Source organism: Gopherus flavomarginatus, chromosome 20, assembly GCF_025201925.1.
Source record: "Gopherus flavomarginatus isolate rGopFla2 chromosome 20, rGopFla2.mat.asm, whole genome shotgun sequence".
In the NCBI taxonomy this organism is placed as follows: domain Eukaryota; kingdom Metazoa; phylum Chordata; order Testudines; family Testudinidae; genus Gopherus; species Gopherus flavomarginatus.
This window is the reverse complement of record NC_066636.1, coordinates 16,699,053-16,719,485: the sequence shown is the minus strand read 5'-3', so window position 1 is coordinate 16,719,485 and position 20,433 is coordinate 16,699,053. Positions and strand designations below refer to the sequence as shown.

General features: G+C 50.3%; 2 protein-coding genes across 3 annotated transcripts in view; both read left to right on the top strand.

The window, feature by feature from the left end:
• LOC127037846 (thiosulfate:glutathione sulfurtransferase-like) overlaps positions 1–20,433 on the top strand; it is a 77,954-nt gene that overhangs the window by 27,480 nt on the left and 30,041 nt on the right. The window lies entirely within an intron of this gene.
• The window catches only part of LOC127037817 (junctional adhesion molecule A-like), a 49,467-nt gene continuing 30,041 nt past the window's right edge, over positions 1,008–20,433 (top strand). Inside the window, exon 1 of the mRNA XM_050929928.1 lies at positions 1,008–1,154. Within this exon, the coding sequence (XP_050785885.1) occupies positions 1,097–1,154 (58 nt within the window). The 5' untranslated portion in view covers positions 1,008–1,096. The remainder of the gene's footprint in view (positions 1,155–20,433) is intronic.

Sequence of the window (20,433 nt, the reverse complement as noted above, 5' to 3'; positions counted from 1 at the left end):
AAATGCTGTTTCTCCTGCTCTCCTGGTGAAACTGTTGCTGCCACCTGGGACTTCAGTTTGCACTGCCAGGCTCAGACCCGCTCATGGGGCCCCGAATGGAGACAGGGCCAGAGCCTGAGGGGGAGGAGTCTCTCCCCAGCATCCAGCCTCAGGCCGCCCTGTCACACTAAGACCAGGCGGCAGGGCAGGGCGCTGGGCCACAAGGGGCAGGGAGTGGGGCAGGGCTTGGGAAGGAGGCAGGGTGATTTTATAGGGACAGTCCTGATTTTGGGGGGGTTTCTTATGTAGGTACATATTACCTCCCACCCCCGTCCCGATTTGTCACACTTGTTATCTGGTCACCCTAGAAGGGGGTGCCATGGGGTGGGGAGTGAGCTGGGCCAGGCCACAGGGGCTGGGGAGGAAGGCTGGCTGGGGTGATGCAGGAGGGAGTTGACCTGGTCAGACGGGCTCCTGGCCATGGGGGGGGTGTGTGTGTGGGGCTCAGCCTGGGTGCAGGGACTGGGGGGGAACCTTGAGCCACGGGGAGGTGCAGGGAGGGGGCTGAGCTGGGCTGTGGGCAGGAGGCTGGTGGGTGCAGGGCACGGGTGGGGGGTGAGCTGGGCTGGGGGTAGGGCGGAGGGGGGGAGGTTTCTCCCAGCAGCCTCTCTGATTTGGGGGGGGCCTCAGTCCCTGGGTGCAGCCCCGCCCCCATCAGCGCCGAGCAGGGGTCGCGTTCTTTGGGACAGTCGAGCAGACTGTGGCCTCCATCACCATGGCAACCGGAGAGTCCTGTCAGGGGAGGGGAGGGCCTTGGGGCGGGGAGTGAATTCACGGGGGCCAGTCAGGGCGGAGCTGTAAGTGTGATAGCCAGTCAGGGCACACGGTGTCTATATTGTCGGCTGACGACACCGTACTGGAATCCAATCAGCACTTGGGGGTGGGGTTCACGGGGCGGTGGGCGTGGGCCCGGAGCCAATGGGGGCACAGAGGGCGGGGCCTCACCTGGCGCAGGGCGGGGCCTCACCTGCGGGCGGTGAGCGGGGCCGGGTGGGGCTCAGTCAGACAGCGGCGGGTGTTGCCTCTCGAAGCTCCGTGGGCAGCGGGGTGCGCGGCGATGGCTGGATCCGGGGCGTGGGGCTGGATCCACTTACTGCTCCTGAGCGTCAGCTCCTGTGAGTGCCGCGCCGGGGCGGGGAGTGGGGGCAACGGTGGGAGGGGGCTGGGCGGTAAGAGACCGAGGCGGGGAGGAGAGGATAGGGGCAGCGCGGCGGGCAAGGGGGTGGAGGAGGGCGGGGCAGTGAGGCTGGTGGGGGGAGGGTAGAGGAGGGGGTTGGGGCAATGCGCCGGGCGGAGGGAGGGTACAGGAGGAGGGGGGCAGTGAGGCGGGCGGGCGCAGGGAGTAGAGGAGCGGGGGTAGTGAGGCGGGCGGGGGGAGGCTAGAGGAGGAGGGGGGCAGTGAGCCGGGTGGGGGAAGGGCACAGGAAGGGGTAGGGGCAGTGAGGCGGGCGGGGGGAGGGTACAGGAAGGGGGGCAGTGAGGCGGGGGGAGGGTACAGGAAGGGGGGGCAGTGAGGCGGGCGGGGGGAGTAGAGGAGGAGGGGGGCAGTGAGCCGGGTGGGGGAAGGGCACAGGAAGGGGTAGGGGCAGTGCCGCGGGGGCGGCTGCGGGCGGGCGAGGGGAGTAGAGGAGGAGGGGGGGCAGTGAGGCGGGCGGGGGGAGGGTACAGGAAGTGGGGGCAGTGAGGCGGGGGGGAGGGGACAGGAATGGGGGGGCAGTGAGGCGGGGGGGAATGGAGGAGGAGAGGGGGCAGTGAGGCGGGCGGGGGGAGGGTACAGGAAGGGGGGGCAGTGAGGCGGGGGGTAGGGTACAGGAATGGGGGGGCAGTGGGGCGGGGGAGGAGTAGAGGAGGAGGGGGCCGTGAGGCGGGGGGGAGGGTACAGGAATGGGGAGGCAGTGAGGCGGGGGGGGAGTAGAGGAGGAGGAGGAGGGGGGGCAGTGAGGCGGGCGGGGGGAGGGTACAGGAAGGGGGGGCAGTGAGGCGGGGGGTAGGGTACAGGAATGGGGAGGCAGTGAGGCGGGGGGGAATGGAGGAGGAGAGGGGGCAGTGAGGCGGGCGGGGGGAGGGTACAGGAAGGGGGGGCAGTGAGGCGGGCGGGGGGGAGTAGAGGAGGAGGGGGGGCAGTGAGGCGGGCGGGGGGGGAGTAGAGGAGGAGGGGGGGCAGTGAGGCGGGCGGGGGGGAGTAGAGGAGGAGGAGGGGGGGCAGTGAGGCGGGCGGGGGGGAGTAGAGGAGGAGGGGGCAGTGAGGCGGGGGGGAGGGTACAGGAATGGGGGGGCAGTGAGGCGGGGGGGAGTAGAGGAGGAGGAGGGGGGGCAGTGGGGCGGGCGGGGGGAGGGTACAGGAGGGGGGGCAGTGGGGCGGGCGGGGGGGGAGTAGAGGAGGAGAGGGGGCAGTGAGGCGGGCGGGGGGAGGGTACAGGAAGGGGGGGCAGTGAGGCGGGCGGGGGGAGGGTACAGGAAGGGGGGGCAGTGAGGCGGGCGGGGGGAGTAGAGGAGGAGGGGGGCAGTGAGGCGGGCGGGGGGAGGATACAGGAATGGGGGGGCAGTGAGGCGGGGGGGAGTAGAGGAGGAGGGGGGGCAGTGAGGCGGGGGGGGAGTAGAGGAGGCGGGGGGGGCAGTGAGGCGGGCGGGGGGAGGGTACAGGAAGGGGGGGCAGTGAGGCGGGGGCCGGAGGTAGTTCAGGAGCTTCACTTTTCATCCCGCTGGGGGTGTCTGCATGGCACGATCCTGGCGGTGGGGTACATGGGGCTCGCTGTCTGTGTCTCTCTGAGATGTTGGGACCCCAGTACCCTGGGGCTGCCCCGGGCTCCTGCGCTCCCGGCTCTCGCTCCTTACTGTACAGCTCGTTGGTTTTGTTGCGGAGCCGCCTTTTCTCAGCCGAGTCCCCACTCTGTTGGCCCGTGTTGCCTTTGGGGTTTGAGGATTGTGTTAAACATTTGGTGCTTGGAGTTTGAACCTCCGTAAAGCCCTCGCCAGGGCCCTTCTGGGCAGATTTAAGTCCTGGGAGGGTGGAGGTGGATTTTAGCGCTGCTTCATTCTGAATTTTTGCTTGGTCTGAATGGGGGAAGAAGTTTTTTTTCCTTGTGAGTTAAACACCGTTTGAAAAGGCTGTTGATCCCTTATCAGAAGCATGCAGAGGGGCCTGTGCAGGCATACTGATTGCAGGAGGCTCTGTTTTCAGGGTACTCACAGTTGGAGACCCAGTTAAAAGTCACAAATCATAGATGCTGCTAAACAAATCTCGTTTCCTGTGTTAACAAGAACATCTCAAACTCAGGAAAGTGGAAGCACTCTAGAAATCCAGTTCGGTTTTCACCACTGAGGTTATTCACCTCTTGCACTTAAACAATGAAAATTAGTTGTATTTTTTTGGGTAGCCCTTTCTGTCATTGTTCCAGTGTTTTCATGGACTTCAGCAAAGAGTCCTGTGGCACCTTATAGACTAACAGACGTATTGGAGCATGAGCTTTCATGGGTGAATACCCATTGCAGTCAGATGCATGGACTTCATATGTTTGGATTGCAAATAGTGCTGGAAAAGCTTTGTTTATTTAAAGCTGTTGTTCCCTTTGTGCTGCTTTTACGATGTATAAGACCAGCCCAAATGTAAAGTTTCATTTGCTTTTACAATTAGGAATATCAAGTCTTGTGGTCCCTGTCCTTGCTGGAGGATGAGAGAACTGGAGTCTTCTCAACCCAAAAGGGTGTCTGAATCTGGCACTGGCTGCTTGCAGCTGGCAGGAGCTGCTTGGGTGTGAGGACCTGGCTTCAGGGCCAGCAGAGTCCTCGAGGAGCAGTGATTGTGGGGGTCAGGGTCCGGGAGCCCAGGCCAGAGTGAGTCAGTCCTGGCTGCTGTGGAGAGCTCCAGCCCTTCACCTACCCTGGGCATCATGTCCCAGCTAGTGGAAATACAGGCCGTGGGCTACTCTCAGGCCCTGCACTTGGCCTTAATTCTCCAATGCTGCTGGAGCTGGATGCCTGGCCAGCAGCCTCTGCTCTACCTTCAGAGCTTGGTGGCCAGAGAAAGGCAGCTGCTGGCAGTGGGCGGGGGTGGGGGAGAGGGCTAAGGCAAATTTTGGGGTAGCTATAGGCCCTGCAAGGTGCTGCCTTCTCCCTTCCCCAAAGTGCTTTTCCTGGTCTAGGATGGAATTGGCAGAGAGGAATTCCTGCCAGGGATTGTAGATCATGTATTCAATGAGTTTAGAGAGAAAAGGGGGAGGCGTGATGATATGGTAATAGAGGGAGAAGGGTGGGCATTTTTAAGATAGGAGAGACTCACTCACGTTTGTATTGTGAGAGGAAACAGTGGGAGAAGAGTAAGGGAGAGAATGAGAGTGGGTGTGAGGCATGTGGGATGGAGTCAGTGAGGCAAGTGGAGGTGCTGGAGAAGGAAAGAAGATAAGAAACTTCTATCTGTGATCAGGGAGGAGGGGAGAGTTGTGAGGTGGAGGGGTAGGTAAAGAAAAGGCAAGCAGATGGGAGAGGGAAGGTCATGTCAGGTTTTTGTTGTTTTTTCCTGGGAAGAAATTGATAAGATCCAGTGTCGAGAGATGCAGGAGGAGAGGAAGGTTTGGGGATTGAGGGTATGGCTACATTTGTGCTTTGACGTTTCGAGTGTGGTTGCAGTGCCAGCGCTGGGAGAGAGCTCTCCCAGCGCTGCACGTACTCCACATCCTCTACGGGTGTAGCTTGCAGCGCTGTTTACACTGAGGCTTTACAACACTGTATCTTGCAGTGCTCAGGAGGGTGTTTTTTTTCACACCCCTGAGCATGAAAGTTGCAGCGCAGTAAAGCGCCAGTGTAGCCATGGCATCAGTCAAAGGATAGGGCTACACTGCTGCGGGGGCGGGGGAGAGTTTATTCTTAATTCAGGTTCGCTAATTTGGGTTTAAATAATAAAGACACAATAACCTGTCTTTTAGCTTGGGTTAGCAGTGCAATTTCATTTTGCCTTATAGACTTTAACTCCAGATGCTAACACATGCTGTGTAGCTGTGTTTTCACTGCTATTTTATCCTGAGTTAGCTAATCTGAGTTAAGAATAGTTTGCAGTGTAGACATACCCAAAAGTGGTGAAATGGCAGCTGGGATTGGAGGCATGGGTTTCATTTAAGATGGAGTAGCAGCGTGGTTCATGTAGGAAGATGGTAGAACAGGAGAGAATGAATTTGCAGGGCATGGAATTAGCCTGGTCGTAGCGGTTTTGCCAGGAACACACTACAATGCAAGAACAGGAGTGGAGGAAGCAGATGTTGAGGGTGAGCATGGGGGGTGGGGGGAAAAGGGAAGGGCAGGGAGGACCTTCAGATGGAAGGAGTGAAAAATGTTGAGGGTGGATAAATGAAGAATGGAGGGAATCAACAACCATTCCGGAGAAGAGGGATCAGAAGTCACCAGGTTAATGAAGTGGAAGTCATGGAAACAATCATTTCCTTTCAATAGCTCTGATTGATGTCAAAATCCGGTTAATTCTCTAGTGAATCAGTGAGTTTGTTGAGCAAAAGCTCTAATCTCTCGTGTAAAAAAACAAGCAAAAATACAAAACCCATTATTAAAACACAGATCAATTCAGGCCTTTCTTGTGCATTGTTTCTTCTTTACAATCAAACACATTTTCCCCTTTTGCTGGTCACTTAAAAAACATTAAACCCTGCCCGTTTCCATTGAATTTCTAAAAATCAATGGAAATTTGTGATTTTAGTTTCTAAAACTTACTTTTTAAAGAAATACAAACAAACCATTTGTGCTTGTTTAATTTCTGGGTCAAAGCTGACCTGCCAGCATCCTTTTTAAGGTAGCCTCTGTCAAAGTTAGACTCAGGACTCAGTTTGTCAGGACCACTCTGTTTTATTAGCGCAGCGCTCCGCTAATACATTCAGATAATATGAGCACCATGCAAGACACAAACTATCTTATTTATACAGAGAAATTAACAGGGTAACAAAGGAAGCAGAATCTGATAAGTTTACCTGGGTGAGACATGCATATCTTATTTCCCTTATTAACTATTACTGATCTTCCGTTAATGTTTCGCCATTAGCTTAAGTGGACTCATTGTTTATGCCTAATGTTTCTTTTCCTGATGCCTGTATTTCAACATTTCTTATTTCTGCTTAAAGGTACATACACCATTTCTGTAATCCATTCTTATTTTTACAATATAATTCATTCTACTTTCACACCTTTCCATTAAAAAATCTTGCTTTTCAGTCTTATGTAATGCATGTTACATGTATGTAAATTTGACCTTGAATGCATGTATAGCTCCTGCAATCAGGGTTTGGCTTTTGCCCCTGCTTTTTTACTTCCAGGTGGTATTCTTGATGAAGTCAGACAAATTGACCATTTCAGTGTTCCAAAACCTCCCAGTTCCTTTTAACCATCCATTTTGATTAAATCATGGGGGTTTGCTATCTTCTTTGCACATGATGCTGGTTTAATAACATTCTTATGATGTACTGAGCACTGGCTCCTCCTCTGCGTTAGTTGCATGCTAGTGATGATGGGTTGTTAATAAACCCGCGTGTCTGCTTTTCCCATCAAGCTTTCTCCTATGTTTGCCCTTTACTTGTGAGAAGAAATCCTCATCAAAATTTGCAGAGATATCACCTTATTTCTTTTAAATCCATCTTTAGTCTTAGGCCTTGGCTACACTGGAGAGTTGTAGCACTGGTGGTGGCTTTACAGTGCTGTAACTCACTCCCCATCCACACTGGCAAGGCACATACAGTGCTATATCTCCCTGGCTACAGTGCTGCTTGTACTCCACCTCCCGGAGAGGAATAAAGAGGTGCCAGTGTAAACAGGGAATAATCTTACTACTGTGTCACTGACCTCCGGAACCTTCCCATAATCCTTTTAAGTAAAGATAACTGTTTGTTTATTTTTGTTGTGAACTCCGGGCTCTGGGACCTGCTTATCAAAAAAACAAACACAGCTCCTGTTTGCTGTGAACAGCAGAGTCAGGGAGCTCCCTCTGGAATGCCCACAGCTAGTGTTTGCTTGAAGAGAAGAGGAAGGAAGGGGCTCCAGGAGAGAAGCAGGGGTGGGGGTCCATTTTGGAGCAGCTGCTTATCTGGTCTGTGAGGGGGAAAAAACAGGGCTATTTGCTTTCAGTGAGTGAGAGAGGGGTGGAGGAGGGGGTCAGAACTTGCAAGGCAGGGAGCTGACAGTGTCAGCTCCAAAAATCCACACTCTCTCTCTCTCCCATGCTTCCTGTCACACTCCAGCCCTTCCCCTTTTGAAAAGCATGTTGCAGCTGTTAGGTAATAAAGCAAGTCCTCACTCACCTCTCCAGCACCCGAGTTCGTGCGGAGTTGGTATGGGGCACACAATTCTGTCAGAGACCAGACACCAATGCGTTGATCAACGGGCTCACACTATCCTTAGCTCTCAAAGCTTTAGATTAAGTGTGGCCCCTTTATTAGGGGTGAGCATCAATATTTATACACAGAAGTAAACAAAGTGATTAACAAAAGATAATGGTCATGCATAATCAATCAAGATTTTACAGGAAAAGCAAGTTTAACAAGTAAATGCATAGAGATAAAGGCTAATGGCTACTTGAGAAAGGGGGTGTCATGAGTAGTTTGCAGGTCAGTGCTTTGTTCGATAAAGGGTTCAGAAAGGATTATGCAGAGACGGCCAGTCTGGGTGTGTTTTGGCTCCCCAAAGTTCACCAAAAGTTTAGACCCAACATTCCTCCATTTGTAGCTTTGAGATAACTATTAATCAAAAAGCTACACCCTATTTCAAGATCTTAAGGGCCGCTTGGCAATTTCAGCCTGGGCCAATTCGAAGAGAGTAAGGCTTTTAGCTGAAGTGGGAAAAGAATAAACTGACTTACATGAGTTTATGAGGGAGGGGACACACTGAATACAGCAACACAGTATTATAAGGACTACTATGGCCCCAACAACACCCACCAAGAGGTTTTTAACCCACCCAAGTCCGGGCAGCCAATTCCATAAGGCTCCCCACCAATCATAAGGTGGCTGGCCAGAGGAGTAGTTTTTAGCCATTTCCCTTAGGTGTTTGGTACGTTGAAAAGTGTCAGAGTAGGTGTCATTTACAAAAACACAGCATTCTTCATTTATGAGGGCGCAAGTTCCTCCCTGGGCTGCTAACATCATATCTAAAGCCATTCTGTTTTGCAAAGCTAACTGGCGCAGCTGGGACATTTCCCCGGCCTGATTTTCAAATAGGGTTGCAGTTTCATTGGTCAAAGATTCTAATAGTCCCTGTAGACGGATGATAGCACCCTTCAAGCTAGTGTGACCAGCCCACCGCTGCCAGGATAAACCATCACGGAGATTAATATCTCTGTCAGTTTCACGGATGTTACGAACGTGGGGAAAATGAGGGGGAGTGAGGGAGATGCGAGAAGGCGGTGCTAGCCATGCCAAATAACATGACCCTGCCCAATCAGGGGAGAGAAAATAATAAGCCTTGGGCCCGCACACCCAGTATGTTCCATATAATGCGTTTTGGGTATTCCATTTCTCAAAGTAGGAGGTAACCCACCACCCGTTGTACCACTGTTCCCCTGGTAACGCAGAGGGGTCGTTGTGTGAACTGCAGAGGCACAATTTGGTAGTGTTGTCCTCAAAGGGCAGTGTAGTACTGCTTGAGCAGTTGTAGAAGGCAATTGTGTATCCTTTAACAATTAGTTGGACACCCTCGAGATCTGAGCAGGGCTTTTTAAAAACTGACTCTGAAAACCTGCCCCTCCATGAAAAAGTTGAAAAGGTTGGATCGGGGTGAGGGATCCACATATGGGATAAGTGGGATGCGCAAGGCTTGAAGCCAAGATTTTTACTAAAGGCGGTGCCATTAAAATATATGTTGCATTTACTTGTTCCCACAAAAGTTGACCCTTTTTCTTTAACAAACCACAGAGATCCTGTTTGATTGGTTACCCTGAGATATTTGTTAATTGGCACTCCTGTTTTGTCCCATGTAAGATTGGGTTGGACTGGATCTTTTATTCTAGTCGGTGGCATCCAAGTCATATTAGCAGTGGTTAGGGGAATGGGTGTGAAGGGGAGTCCCTGTGCTGCATTTACTGGAAATTGAGTACATACCCAGCAATCACTTCTATTTCCTAAAATACGAGTTTTAACCTCGTGGGAATATCTAATAAAAGCATTATCTTCATAAGCAGAAAATAAACTAAAAAAGCATAAAAAAAAAAAACATACAGTTGTCAGAATAAAGGGTCCTCTCATTTTTTTCGAGTCAATTTAAGTCTAATGTCTGAGAGAGGTAAGCTGGTCCACTGGTCGAAGGCAGTGTCCTCAGTGGTGACAAGAGCTGCTGGTCCGTCACTGTGGTCCACTACGGCTGGCTTGACGTGGGAGTGGTGGATCCAAGATTTGCGTCCTTCCAGGAACACTGCAGTCTGGGTTGTCAAAAGAACCTGGTGGGGTCCAGTAAACCTTGGCTGGAGGGTGTCGTCACGAACGAACTTTTTGGCCCAGACGAAGTCCCCTGGTTGGAACGGGTGGATTTGTTCCTCCAGCGGCACGGTCTGGGAAAACTGCGAGGCTTTCCAAAGGGTACGAAGGCGAGCCTGTAGGGAGAGAAACTGACACGCGGTCATATGATCCCCTCCCAATAGTGAAACATCAGCACGTGGTAGCGCCCCGCCTTTGAAAGGGGGGTGTCCATAGAGCAGTTCAAAGGGGGATAATCCCAATGCGTGGGTTGGGCGAGTACGAAGGTGAAACAGGACCAAGGGAAGTACCTGAGGCCACTTTAATCCTGTTTCCTGACAGTATTTAGCCAATGTAAACTTAAGTTCCCTATTCATACGCTCAACTTTCCCGCTAGACTGGGGGTGGTAGGGTGTATGAAAGGAGTGTGAAATGCCCAGTCCTTGTTCTAAACGGCCAAGGACATGACCAGTAAAGTGAGGTCCGCGATCTGAGTCGAGCACAAGAGGGATGCCAAAACGGGGTACAATGTCTCTAAGGAGAATCTTCGCCACTGTGGCAGCAGTACAATTAGCAGTAGGAAAAGCTTCGACCCAGGAAGTCAGAGGGCAAACCAAAACAAGGAGGTGCTTTTTCCCAAAAGCCTTTGGCATATCTGCAAAGTCAATTTGAAGATGTTGAAATGGAGCAGCAGGCGGAGGTCTTCCACCCTTAATTTTGTTAAGAGGCGGAGCAGGTCCATTACGCTGACATGTGCTGCATGCTTTCACTATTGATAGGCAATAGGGTTGAATGCCTGGAGCATACCAAAAGCGAGCGATAGTGTCCACGAGGGCGTGCGTGCCGTAGTGACCCCCTTTATCATGGTGCCAGCGAACTGCCACGGGGTATGTGGAGCGAGGGAGGCAGGCTCGGCCATCTGGCATAAGCCAGGTCCCTTTGACCAGAGTGGCCCCGAGGCTTTCCCACGATTGTAGTTCAGCAGCGGGTACTGGTACAGGGTGCGGTGGAGTAAAGGAGGAGGTTGCAATAGCCAATGTGGGCATGGCTAAAGGTAAGGTGGCAGCCTTCTTGGCGGAGGCGTCAGCCAGGGCATTCCCACGGGTAACGGGGCTACTATCTTTAGTATGGGCCCGGCAGTGAACTACAGCCAGGACAGAGGGTTTTTGGAGGGCGTCCAAAAGCTTGTGGATGAGGGGGAGGTGCTGAATGGGTTTACCGGCAGCTGTCTGGAAACCTCGAAACTTCCAGAGGTGGATATGACAATGCACAACTCCAAAAGCATATTTGCTATCAGTAAAAATGGTAACGGTCTTACCAGCGGCCAACTGGCAAGCTCGGGCCAGGGCATAGAGTTCAGCGGCTTGGGCTCCCCAGTTGCCTGGCAGTGAGGCGGCCTCTTGAATGTCCCATTCAGAGGTGACAGCATAACCTGTGAAACGCTTGCCATCAACATAGAAGGAGCTTCCGTCCGAGAAGAGGATGCAATCGGGATTGTCCAGTGGCACGTCAAACAGGTTGTCCCTTATCTGTAAGATGCTGGAAACTACTTCCACACAGTCGTGCTGATCCTGGAGGACTGGCAGGTCAGGAAGCAAGGTAGCTGGATTAAGGGGTCCACACCTTTCAAAAATTAGGTTAGTGTCTTCCAAGAGTTCGGCCTCTAGCTGTTGCTGACGATGGGCCGAAAAGACTTGGGTTGTGCCCCTACGCAGAAGGGCTGACAAGGCATGAGAGGTCCAAACCGTGGTAAAATGACCCAGGGTTAGGCTCTTTGCCTTTGTGATCAGCAGGGCAGCTGCTGCCAGAGTCCGGGTGCAGGATGGGGTTCCCTGAGCGACAGGGTCGATTTGCTGAGAGTAAAAAGCAAGCGGGAAATGGTGGGGCCCGCTCAGCTGGGTAAGGACACCACTAGCAATTCCGCCCCTCTCGTGGACAAAAAGGTGAAAGGGTTTGCTGTAATTGGGGGGGCGGAGAGACATGGAGGAGGCCACACTGTCCTTGAGTAACTGAAAGGCTTGAATAGTGTCCGGGGACCACTGCAAAGGGTCAGGAGCAAGGTTAGCAGTGAGTCGGTGGAGCGGTTTGCTTAACTCCCCGCAGGACGGCAACCAGGGGCGACAGAAGCCAATTAATCCTAAGAAACCTCGAAGTTGTTTCTTGGTGTTCGGTAGAGGGCAGTTTTGAATAGTCTTTATGCGGGCTGGGTCCATCTGTCTTCCCTCTGGGGTTAACAGGAAGCCCAGATATCGGACCTTCTGTGAGACCCACTGAATCTTTTTAGGGTCTACCTTGTGGCCTCTGGTGTGTAGGTATAATAAAAGTGCCTTACCATCGATGCGGAGGGCAGCTTCTTCGCGATTACCTAATAGGATGTCATCTACGTATAGGACCAATGTGGATCCCTGCGGACTGGTGAAACCTTCCAAGTCGTGGCGGAGGCACTGGCTGAAAATCGTGGGGCTGTCTCTGTAGCCTTGAGGAAGTCGTTGCCAGACATAACTTTGTCCCTCCCAGGTGAAACCAAAGAGATACTGAGAGTCTGGGTGCACAGGAATGCTGAAAAAAGCTGATTTTAAGTCAATAACAGTGAACCACTCAGCATCCCAGGGGATTTGGCTGATGATAGTAGCTGGGTCAGGAACTACTGCATGAAGAGGGACCACATACTGATTAACAACTCGTAGATCCTGTACAAAGCGCCAACGAACAGGGTCTCCGTCCTTTTTAGGAGGCTTTTTGACAGGCAGTATAGGGGTGTTACAGGGAGTGCGCTGAGGGCGGACTAGCTTTTGTGCAATGAATCCCTCGATAATGGGGCGGATGCCCTCCCGGGCTTCCAGCGACAGGGGGTATTGAGGGACTGACGGGGGGGTTAAGGAAGGCTTCACCTGAATCCTTACGGGCTCTGCCGAAAGGAGCAGGCCAACATCAGTGTCAGAAATTCCCCAGAGGGTTGAAGGCAAGTCAGTGAGGTCAGGGGAGAGAGAGGGGGGTGTTTCCCAATTACCCTGAGTAGGGGCCGAATCTCCTAACACTGTCATTAATAATCCTACCCTTTCAGGAGTGCAGGTTAAAGTAGCCTCAAGCTTACAGAGTAAATCCCGGCCCATCAAAGGGATCGGACAAGCTGGGGAAAAAAGAAAACGGTGAGGAAAACATTTATCAGCATAAACAACATTCAAAGGCAAAGTGAGTTCCAGAGACTGTGGGTTGCCCTCCACCCCAGTCGCAGTTTTAACCTCAGAGGATAGCCAGGGAGAGGGGGCATGATTTAAAAGAGAGAAAGTAGCCCCAGTATCAATGAGGAAAGAGACAGGCAGTCCCTGGACTGAAAGGGTTAAACGAGGCTCTTTGCTGGGAGGGGAGAAAGTGAGAAAGGAGCCGGCTAAAGACATTAAGGAAATAAGACCATCACATTGTTTGCCTTCGCCCCCGGGGTACCGTCATTGAGGAGGCTGAGTTTGCTGCGGCTGCTGCTGTTTCCCGTAGTTGATCCAGGCCTGGGGAATGGGCTGAGCTGGTGGTGCAGGGGTGTATTCCTCACTTGTGTAAGCATCTGCGGATGCAACCAGACCCTCTGGGCGTCCCCAGGGGCATTCACGTTTAAAGTGACCAGGCTGTCCGCACTGAAAACAATTTCCTGATGGCTGGGGTCGCCAGGACCCTCTTCCCCGAGCACCCTGGAATCCCCTGCCACGGCCACGGCCTTTGCCTCGAACACCGCCGTGAAAAGCTAAAGCCATCAGCTTATATTCTTCCTTTTTCTCTTTCTTTTTACTACTTTCCCTTTCTTTCTCCCAGGCAAAATCAGCTACATCCAACACTGAAGTGACTGACTCACCTCCCCAACCAGGGCGAAACTTTAAGAAGTAATCCCTTACAGGGGGCACCGACTGATTCACAAAAAATGAAATAAGAGTAGGGTGGTCTGCTTCTCTCTCAGGATCCATCTGAGTGAACATTCGGGCCCCCTCCAATAGCCTCGACCAGAACTTTCTGGGCGGCTCATCAGATTCCTGCCGAATCTGCATGAACTTAGCCTGATTAGGCGAGCGGCGAGCCATTTCCTTGAGTCTCTCTAACAATCGCTCTCGATCTGTTCGCAGCTGAGTCAGCCTTGGCTGAGTCCAGTCTAGGGGATTCCAGCCAGCGGCCAGATCCCGCCTATCCATCCAAGTATGATTAGCTGCATTGCTATCTCCCCATGTCCTTTCTGCCATCCACAATCTACTACGTTCCTCTCCGGTCAAAACTCTACTTAACAACTGATCCACATCCGTATAAGTAGGATTATAACTTAAAAACAATCTTTCTAGAAGTTCTATGATCTTTCGGGGATTTTCCCCAAAAGACCCTGACAACTGTCCCCACTCTTTCAAGTCCCATTCTAGCCATCCTTTATATTCCACAATATTAGCATGTTGTAACCGTCCATCATTGCCCATATAAGGTTGATCGTGCACCTGTAAAGGCATCTCTCTAACTATACTTTTATTACTCGCAAGAGATTTGACGGGGACATTCTCTGGGCTATCCTCAGGGGGGGGGCATGCACCCTGCCGTACCTGCTTGGACATTAGCCTAGTAACTACTCCTCCCGAGGTTTGCCCCTCCATTTCCTCCTCATCCTTCTGCAGAAATTCCAATCTGGTATCCTGCAGATTCCCCTCTGCTACAAGGAGAGAGTCCCCCTGCGGAGGAATAGGGGCAGGTGCAGAGGGGACCAGCTGACGAGTCAAAACACGCCGTGGTCTACACCCTTCATCGAAATAACCTGGAGGGGGTTCACTCTCAGGAGAGTACCTGACTGCCATAATTTTTAAAGATTTCCACAGCTCTGCTGCTGTGTCCCAACAAAACCAGTAACATAACTGTCCCAGATGGTCTTTTTCGATCTGGCTCTTTACTCCTCTTAAGGCAGCCTGTTCGAAAGAGCCATACGAAGGCCACCTCATCTCCGGGTCGGCCAATACCGCGGTATACCCAGTCCAATTCCTTACACATAGTGTGTACAACTTCTTCCTAGACATTCCTGTCTGTACTGGGAGTTTCCCTTCGTTCCATAACTTATTTACAATCCCCAACGGACTCTCAAGAGGCACGCTAGTCCCTTGACCCATGGTGTCTGACAGGAGCCCTCCAACTGGCGTTTACCCTGCTGTCCAATACACGACCCCTCAATATTGAATTGGCTGGGAGAAATCTCCTGTGGCGCCTTGCCAATTCATATATGAGTGGTCTGACCACTGGACAGAGGTACCGCACCAGAAGGAATCCCGGACGAGCCCCCAAATTGTTAGGTAATAAAGCAAGTCCTCACTCACCTCTCCAGCACCCGAGTTCGTGCGGAGTTGGTATGGGGCACACAATTCTGTCAGAGACCAGACACCAATGCGTTGATCAACGGGCTCACACTATCCTTAGCTCTCAAAGCTTTAGATTAAGTGTGGCCCCTTTATTAGGGGTGAGCATCAATATTTATACACAGAAGTAAACAAAGTGATTAACAAAAGATAATGGTCATGCATAATCAATCAAGATTTTACAGGAAAAGCAAGTTTAACAAGTAAATGCATAGAGATAAAGGCTAATGGCTACTTGAGAAAGGGGGTGTCATGAGTAGTTTGCAGGTCAGTGCTTTGTTCGATAAAGGGTTCAGAAAGGATTATGCAGAGACGGCCAGTCTGGGTGTGTTTTGGCTCCCCAAAGTTCACCAAAAGTTTAGACCCAACACAGCCACTTGAATGCTGGGATAGCTGCCCATAATGCACTGCTCCCAATGCCGCTGCAGATGCTGCAAATGTGGCCACGACAGTGCGCTGGTAGCTGTCTGTGTGGCCAGACTGCAGCGCTTTCCCTACTCAGCTGTACGAAGAGAGGTTTAACTCCCAGCACTGTACGCAAGTGTAGCCATACCCTTATCTTTGTGAAACCTATCCATCACTACCATGTGAAGATGGCTAGATTAGTGATCACCTATGAGTACTAAGATCATTGTTACAACTAATCTAACATCCCTTCTTCCTCCTTCTTGTCTGTTCACAAGTCAAATCTTTTATCTTAGACTGTGAGTGTTCTGGGTAAGGGACAGTCTGATTTGTTTGTACCTTGCCTAGGACAATGGGTCCCTAATTCCTGATAGCAATGCTTATAACAAATGGGGACTGCAGAAGGCTCCAGTCTGTCCCCACAAAGAATCAATACTAATGTAAAGTTGGCTCCAAATTAAGATGTTTCTTTAAGTGGGTTAAAAAGGGAGAAGGGTGGGCATTTTTATGATGGGAGAGACTCACTAATTTTTCCTGTTTTCCTATAAAATGTATTTACAGATTAAATCTCTTTAAAACATTAGTAATAAGGGCAATATGCTTGACTTTTAATGGCAGAGGTATCAGCATTGGGTTGTCTCAATAGTGCAAACAGAGGGCAGGAGTTTCAAAACGATGTAAGACTCTCTGGAGAAACTGGTGGTCTAGACTAAGTCTTGATGGGGTCCTGTTAGGACAGAGATCTTGCCTTTTGCTCCCTGAGCCTTTAAAATCCCCAGCGGGAGCATAACATGAGAACATAAGAACGGCCGTACCGGGTCAGACCAAAGGTCCATCTAGCCCAGTATCTGTCTAACGACAGTGGCCAATGCCAGGTGCCCCAGAGGGAGTGAACCTAACAGGCAGTGATCAAGTGATCTCTCTCCTGCCATCCATCTCTATCCTCTGATGAACAGAGGCTAGGGACACCATTCCTTACCCAGCCTGGCTAATAGCCATTTATGGACTTAACCACCATGAATTTATCCAGTTCTCTTTTAAACATTGTTATAGTCCCAGCCTTCACAACCTCCTCAGGTAAGGAGTTCCACAAGTTGACTGTGCGCTGCATGAAAAACTTCCTTTTATTTGTTTTAAACCTGCTGCCTGTTAATTTCATTTGGTGACCTCTAGTTCTTGTATTATGGGAATAAGTAAATAACTTTTCCTTATCCACTTTCTCAACATCACTCATGATTTTATATACCTCTATCATATCCCCCCTTAGTCTCCTCTTTTCCAAGCTGAATAGTCCTAGCCTCTTTAATCTCTCCTCATATGGGACCCTCTCCAGACCCCTAATCATTTTAGTTTCCCTTTTTCTAGGGCTAGAATATCTTTTTTGAGGTGAGGAGACCACATCTGTACACAGTATTCAAGATGTGGGCGTACCATGGATTTATATAAGGGCAATAATATATTCTCAGTCTTATTCTGTCCCCTTTTAAATGATTCCTAACATCCTGTTTGCTTTTGTGACCGCCTCTGCACACTGCGTGGACATCTTCAGAGAACTATCCACGATGACTCCAAGATCTTTTTCCTGACTCGTAGCTAAATTAGCCCCCATCATATTGTATGTATAGTTGGGGTTATTTTTTCCAATGTGCATTACTTTACATTTTTCCACATAGAATTTCATTTGCCATTTTGTTGTCCAATCACTTAGTTTTGTGAGATCTTTTTGAAGTTCTTCACAATCTGCTTTGGTCTTAACTATCTTGAGTAGTTTAGTATCATCTGCAAACTTTGCCACCTCACTGTTTACCCCTTTCTCCAGATCATTTATGAATAAATTGAATAGGACTGATCCTAGGACTGACCCTTGGGGAACACCACTAGTTACCCCTCTCCATTCTGAGAATTTACCATTAATTCCTACCCTTTGTTCCCTGTCTTTTAACCAGTTCTCAATCCATGAAAGGACCTTCCCTTTTATCCCATGACAGCTTAATTTACGTAAGAGCCTTTGGTGAGGGACCTTGTCAAAGGCTTTCTGGAAATCTAAGTACACTATGTCCGCTGGATCCCCCTTGTCCACATGTTTATTGATCCCTTTAAAGAACTCTAATAGACTAGTAAGACATGATTTCCCTTTACAGAAAGCACGTTGACTATTGCTCAACAGTTTGTTTTTCTATGTGTCTGACAATTTTATTCTTAACTATTGTTTCGACTGATTTGCCCAGTACCGATGTTAGACTTACCGGTCTGTAATTGCCGGGATCACCTCTGGAGCCCTTTTTAAATATTGGCATTACATTAGCTAACTTCCAGTCATTGGGTACCAAAGCCGATTTAAAGGACAGGTTACAAACCTTAGTTAATAGTTCCGCAACTTCACATTTGAGTTCTTTCAGAACTCTTGGGTGAATGCCATCGGGTCCCAGTGACTTGTTAATGTTGAGTTTATCAATTAATTCCAAAACCACCTCTAGTGACACTTCAATCTCTGATAGTTCCTCAGATTTGTCACCTACAAAAGCCAGCTCAGGTTTGGGAATCTCCCTAACATCCTCAGCCATGAAGACTGAAGCAAAGAATCCATTTAGTTTCTCTGCAGTGACTTCATCGTCTTTAAGCGCTCCTTTTGTACCTCGATCGTCAAGGGGCCCCACTCTTTCATAAACCTGAACTTCTCATCTGTGGGGGATGTAGTAACATGGTGATTGCTGATCCAGATGTTGGAGAGGAAATCTCCTTTGGAAGTGCAAAGATCTCAGTAATTAGTATCATGCAGGGTGGAAGGATAGCTTATTGGATAAGGCACTGGACTAGGAATCAGGAGACTTGGGTCAGTTTCCTACTCTGCCACAGGCTTCTGGTGTGACCTTGGCAAATCACTTAATCTACCATGTGCCTCAATTCACTGTCTGTAAAATGAGGATAATACTTCTCTACCTTCACAGCAGTGTGAGGTTAAAATCCATTAGTAGTTGTGAGGAGCTCAGCTATAACTACCTAGATCTGCTTTAGTTCTGAGATGTTGGTGTTCCAGGGTGTGGATTTTGGGGGAAAATTTTTTTTATAGTGAATCTGGGTTTATCATAAATGAAAGCAAACCTCTAGCTCAGATTGGAGAAAAATGAGCACCACACTGCTGCCTCTAGTGCCTGGGTGGAAACGATATGGCTGAGAGGCAATCCTAAATCCCAATTTGCCTTTGGAAACTGTAAACTCAGTTATCTCACTTCTTCATGATACCTCTGAAGAGATTACTGAGGCCGATCACGATGAGAGAGAACATCAATGCCTTATTCCGCATCTAGGCATGCATGCAGCCCTAATCCTCATCCCCAAGAGCCTGCCCTGAACAACTTCCTTCGCAAAATAAAAGCCGCTTACCGGGCACCACCTTTGGCGTTTGTCTTTACCCAGGCACTGTCCACTGTGACTGGCTGCCTTCTTCCTGGCTTGAGAACAGCTCCTGGCTGCATGCATCTAGGGATGCTGGGCTGTCTCCCTCCTCCTCAGCACCCTTGCTCCCACTTTCCTCCTCTTGCCTTGTTGAACTGGGCTCTGAAGTCCAGTTGGTGGTCCTCGAGGTGGAGGTGGGGTCGCCCCAAGTATCGCATCCAGCTCTTTGTAGAAACAGCAGGTTGGGGGGACAGAACCAGAGTGGTAGTTTGCCTTGTGCGCTTTACAGTATGCATTCTGCAGCTCCTTCACTTTAACCCTGCACTGCAGTGCATCTTGGTCATAGCCCCTTTCCATCATGTCCCTTGATATCTGCCTGAAGGTACAACTCTACCCCAATATAACTCTGTCCTCGGGAGCCAAAAAATCTTACCGCGTTATATCAAACTTGCTTTAATCCGCCGGAGTGCACAGTTGTCGTCGTCGTCATCGGTTCTCCCCCCGCCCCCCCCGGGAGCACTGCTTTACTGCGTTATATCCAAATTCGTGTTATATTGGGCTGCGTTATATCAGGGTAGAGGTGTATCATAATTCCTACGGCTGGAGCACAGCTGGGACTGGACAGCTTGCTCCCCTGAAACACTGAAGTCCAGCATCTCACCATTGCTCCATACTGGGGGATCGCCTGGCATGGGGAGGCATGGTCACCTGGAAAGATTCGTTGAGAGCACTCCACGCCTTGCTGTGCAAACAGGAAGGGGATTTTCAGAATTCCTAGAGAATTTAAAGATCGGGTCTGACGGTTGGTCACCTGAGGACAGGGCAGCAGAGTTTAAAAGTGATGACCAGAGTAGCTAGAACAGGCATTGTGGGACACTTCCGGAGGCTGATCAAGGCATCCACACTGGCGCTGTGGCGCTTGCCAGTGTGGACGCATCATGAGTTAGGGTGGCCGGGGCTGCTTTAATGCGCTCTAACTTGCAAGTGTAGCCAAGTCCTTAATAAACAGCACCTCTTTACAAAGCAAGCAGGCTTGGCTGAAATGACTGGGCAATTCTTTCTTGTGCACTGAGTGACTGGTACAAATGCTCCTGCACTAATTCATTGCAAAAAGATGGGTAATCGGTACCACTGGACAAGACTTGGAAGTTTTAAAACAGTGGGGAAGAAGCTTTCTCTTATACTCATATTGTAAGAGAAACTGGTTCCCCTGGCAGGTATGTACTTTGAGGAAGTAGTTATTTAAACTGTTGCTCTGACCATTTGTCCTCCATTTACTTCAACTGCTGCAATATGCATTTCCTTGTTGCTCAACCACACTAGTTTCCCCACATCCCCAGAGTGCCAACTGCGCCCCATTTCTGCAGGGTTGCAGGAAATGGCAGGGAGTGCTGAGACACTTTGTAGGACAGAGACTGGGTCATGGATTCCCCCCCCCCCCCCCCAAGAAATTTTGGGAAATTTGGCTGGGATGCCTGGTCCCGATTTTGCACTTTAGAGATTCAGATCTTGAGCTGAAGTTACAAAGCCATCCCCTGCCATGTTGCTCCTAAGGAGAAGCTTTCCCTGCCCCATGGCAGAGGGAAGAGTGTATGGTGAAGAATTAATAGCGATGGAAAGGTAAAGCTTGCAAGGAAAGCTTACCAAAGAGGACATCTGTACAAGTGGGAGGGTCTTACTGGAAGTATCTAAAGCTGACACCATGCCTCACAAAGTCGCTGGTTCATGGGCGATGCCTGAGCATTGCCACATAGACTAGGGTAAGGCTGAGGCAGCCTGCTGATCATGTTGTA